This window comes from Montipora foliosa, chromosome 12, assembly GCF_036669935.1.
Source record: "Montipora foliosa isolate CH-2021 chromosome 12, ASM3666993v2, whole genome shotgun sequence".
In the NCBI taxonomy this organism is placed as follows: Eukaryota; Metazoa; Cnidaria; class Anthozoa; order Scleractinia; family Acroporidae; genus Montipora; species Montipora foliosa.
The window spans coordinates 25383928-25386427 of NC_090880.1; the positions used below are offsets into that span (position 1 = coordinate 25383928).

General features: G+C 36.6%; 1 protein-coding gene across 2 annotated transcripts in view; it reads right to left on the reverse strand.

The window, feature by feature from the left end:
- The window catches only part of LOC137979945 (dihydrolipoyllysine-residue succinyltransferase component of 2-oxoglutarate dehydrogenase complex, mitochondrial-like), a 17602-nt gene that overhangs the window by 9876 nt on the left and 5226 nt on the right, over nucleotides 1-2500 (reverse strand). For both annotated transcript variants that reach the window (XM_068827264.1, XM_068827263.1), the window contains exons 6-7: nucleotides 2366-2421; nucleotides 1391-1499 (exon numbers count right to left, since the gene is read on the reverse strand). In XM_068827264.1, coding sequence (XP_068683365.1) covers nucleotides 1391-1499; nucleotides 2366-2421 — 165 coding nt within the window. The remainder of the gene's footprint in view (nucleotides 1-1390; nucleotides 1500-2365; nucleotides 2422-2500) is intronic.

Sequence of the window (2500 nt, forward strand, 5' to 3'; positions counted from 1 at the left end):
AGAAAAGAAGAAAAAAACGAAAGTAGGGAGGAAAGGGAGGAAAGGAAAGAAAGAAAAAACAAGGTAGGGAAGAGAAGGGAGGAAGAAAAGAAGAGAGGAAACTAATGCAAGAAGAAGGAATGAAGATAGAGAGGAATGAGGAGAAGAAGGAAGGAAGAGGGAGGAAAAGAAAGATGGAAGAACACTGTACTAAATGGGCCTTATTCGTGCGATGGCCATATTGGCCATAGACCATAGATTTCGTACCGTGAGCCTCAAGTTGAAATGTTTGAGAACAAGTTTCCGTGGGAAAAAACAAACGTTTTCAATCACTCGGGACTCAAAATGGCCGCCGTGTGAGGGCCACATTTTTACACTTAGTGTACTTCCCCAGATGATCCTCAAACGTGAAATAAGGTACAAGATGGTTCTTGCAAACCTAATGCTGCATTTAAGATAATAACTTTCTGTAGTTGAAGAGATCTATCTCGATAATGAACAACTGAGGTTAGACCTGTGCATCCTTGTACTTTGTGTTAAAAAGGGAATAACATGACTTTTTGAGGGAATAATATTGTTTATTTGCACCCGCGTAGTGTTATTATCAATAAACAAGGCCAAATGATATTAAGAATGTGAGTTTTAATAATACAAGCTAAGTGAATAACGAATTCAAAGTCACTTCAAATCATCATGTAAGTGTTGATTGAACAAGCTATTAAAGAATCAACTTATTTAAAATTACCGAAAAAATGCGTAAAATCGTCTATAAATAATAGGCATATCACAAAGTTGAAGCAAGAACCAATCAGCTGTAGGGCTGATAATGCATTAGCAGCCCGCTGTCAGTCTTTTGCGGCCCGCTGAGCGTGTGTTTTGAAGAGGCCTATTTTATATTTGGCCGCGTTTATTGATAATAATCTTAATTGGCTCAAATCAATCACCAAAATAAATATAATTTGTACTGAGTGTTATAGTCACAAAACAGCCAGTGAACAGCCTCATGCCACTGCCTTTAGAAAATTAATGCACATAATAGAAAGTGGTTTGAGCCCAGGAGTTACATACCTCAATGGAATTTGATCGTCTTGGTGAAAGTTACGTCCCAAGAAGGACTGTTGGCAGTGACTTACCGGTATGTTTCGATAACCTCAGCAGAAGTCACCTTGAAGAGTCGAGTGACGGTTGGAAGACTCTGAAGATGACTACTGAAAGGTCAGTTACTACCATCAGTCCTTCTCCAGACTACTTTCACTCAGATGATAAAATTCCATCGAGGACATACATGTACATAATACTGTTAACCAAAACTAAAACTTTTTAATCCAAAAGGGGAAATTTTTTTTCCTTTCGCGCATGAGCAGGGCATATAATTACACATCAAAAAGGAAGATATAAAATGGAACCATACCTCGCAAAATAAGCTTAAAAAGCTGTTGGCCTTTCTCTACTTTATCGCCATCATTGACAAAAAACTCTGCTATGACCCCGGATGAGGGGGCAGTTACTGGAATGCTTGTCTGAAATCATAGAAAGAAAGATTTGCTGAGGCATTGCATCCTAGTTTGAATTAAGGATGGTGCCTACTAATTCAAAGAAATTTTTGCGCAGTTTATTGAATATGCGGGAAAAGCAGATGTTAACAAGTGTTATTGAAATCCAAAAAGAAAATTGGGGTTAACCACGCATTTTTCAAAGATAATTACTTAACAATATTTGTAAAAAGCTTTAAAATACAAAGCAATGTATGGTAGTCTTTTCCAGATTGAAGCTTAATTATCTCTGAAAAATGCATGGTCACCCCCAATTTTCTTTTTGGATAGCAAGTGCACTTGCTAAGTTCTGCTTTTTCCGCATAGTTTTGAACCATGCAAAAGTATCCTTGTATTAATTAATTAATAAGCATCATCCATAGGAAATCTGAGTTTCTCGAGATGCGCAGAACGAATGCGCAATAACATTAGTAGGCATCGCCCTTAATTAGGGCCTTAGCAAGTTGCTAAAATATTGAAACCTAGCACAAGTAGCGATGACATCCATCAACTAGAAAGAAAATACCACAAACAATAATGGTTTAAACAACATGTCAAACAGTACTTCAGATCTCTAAATACAATGGCGTAATGATGTTACGGGGAAGACACAAGCAAACCATGAGAAATTTTAAAACATCTCTTTAATATACACTCTATCAAAACCACTGAATTTCATTCCAGGAATTTAAGTTGGTACACAATTTCCAAGCAGAACAACTTAAATTGGATAAACAAAAAGAGCTATAATACTTTTATCTGACATTTTTGTAGCTGTCACTGCTGAACAGTGTACAGTGTTTTTCAGTCTTAAACATGAATTTGAACTGTGTACAAAGGTTCTTTTTTTGTACCTTGTCTGTTTCAATTTCTCCGACAACTTCATCTTCTTCGACAGAATCTCCAGCAGCTGAACAAAGCAAGTACCAATTAGAATTCATTACACTTCCCATCTGATGCAAAAATTCCCATTAAAAAAAAAACAAACT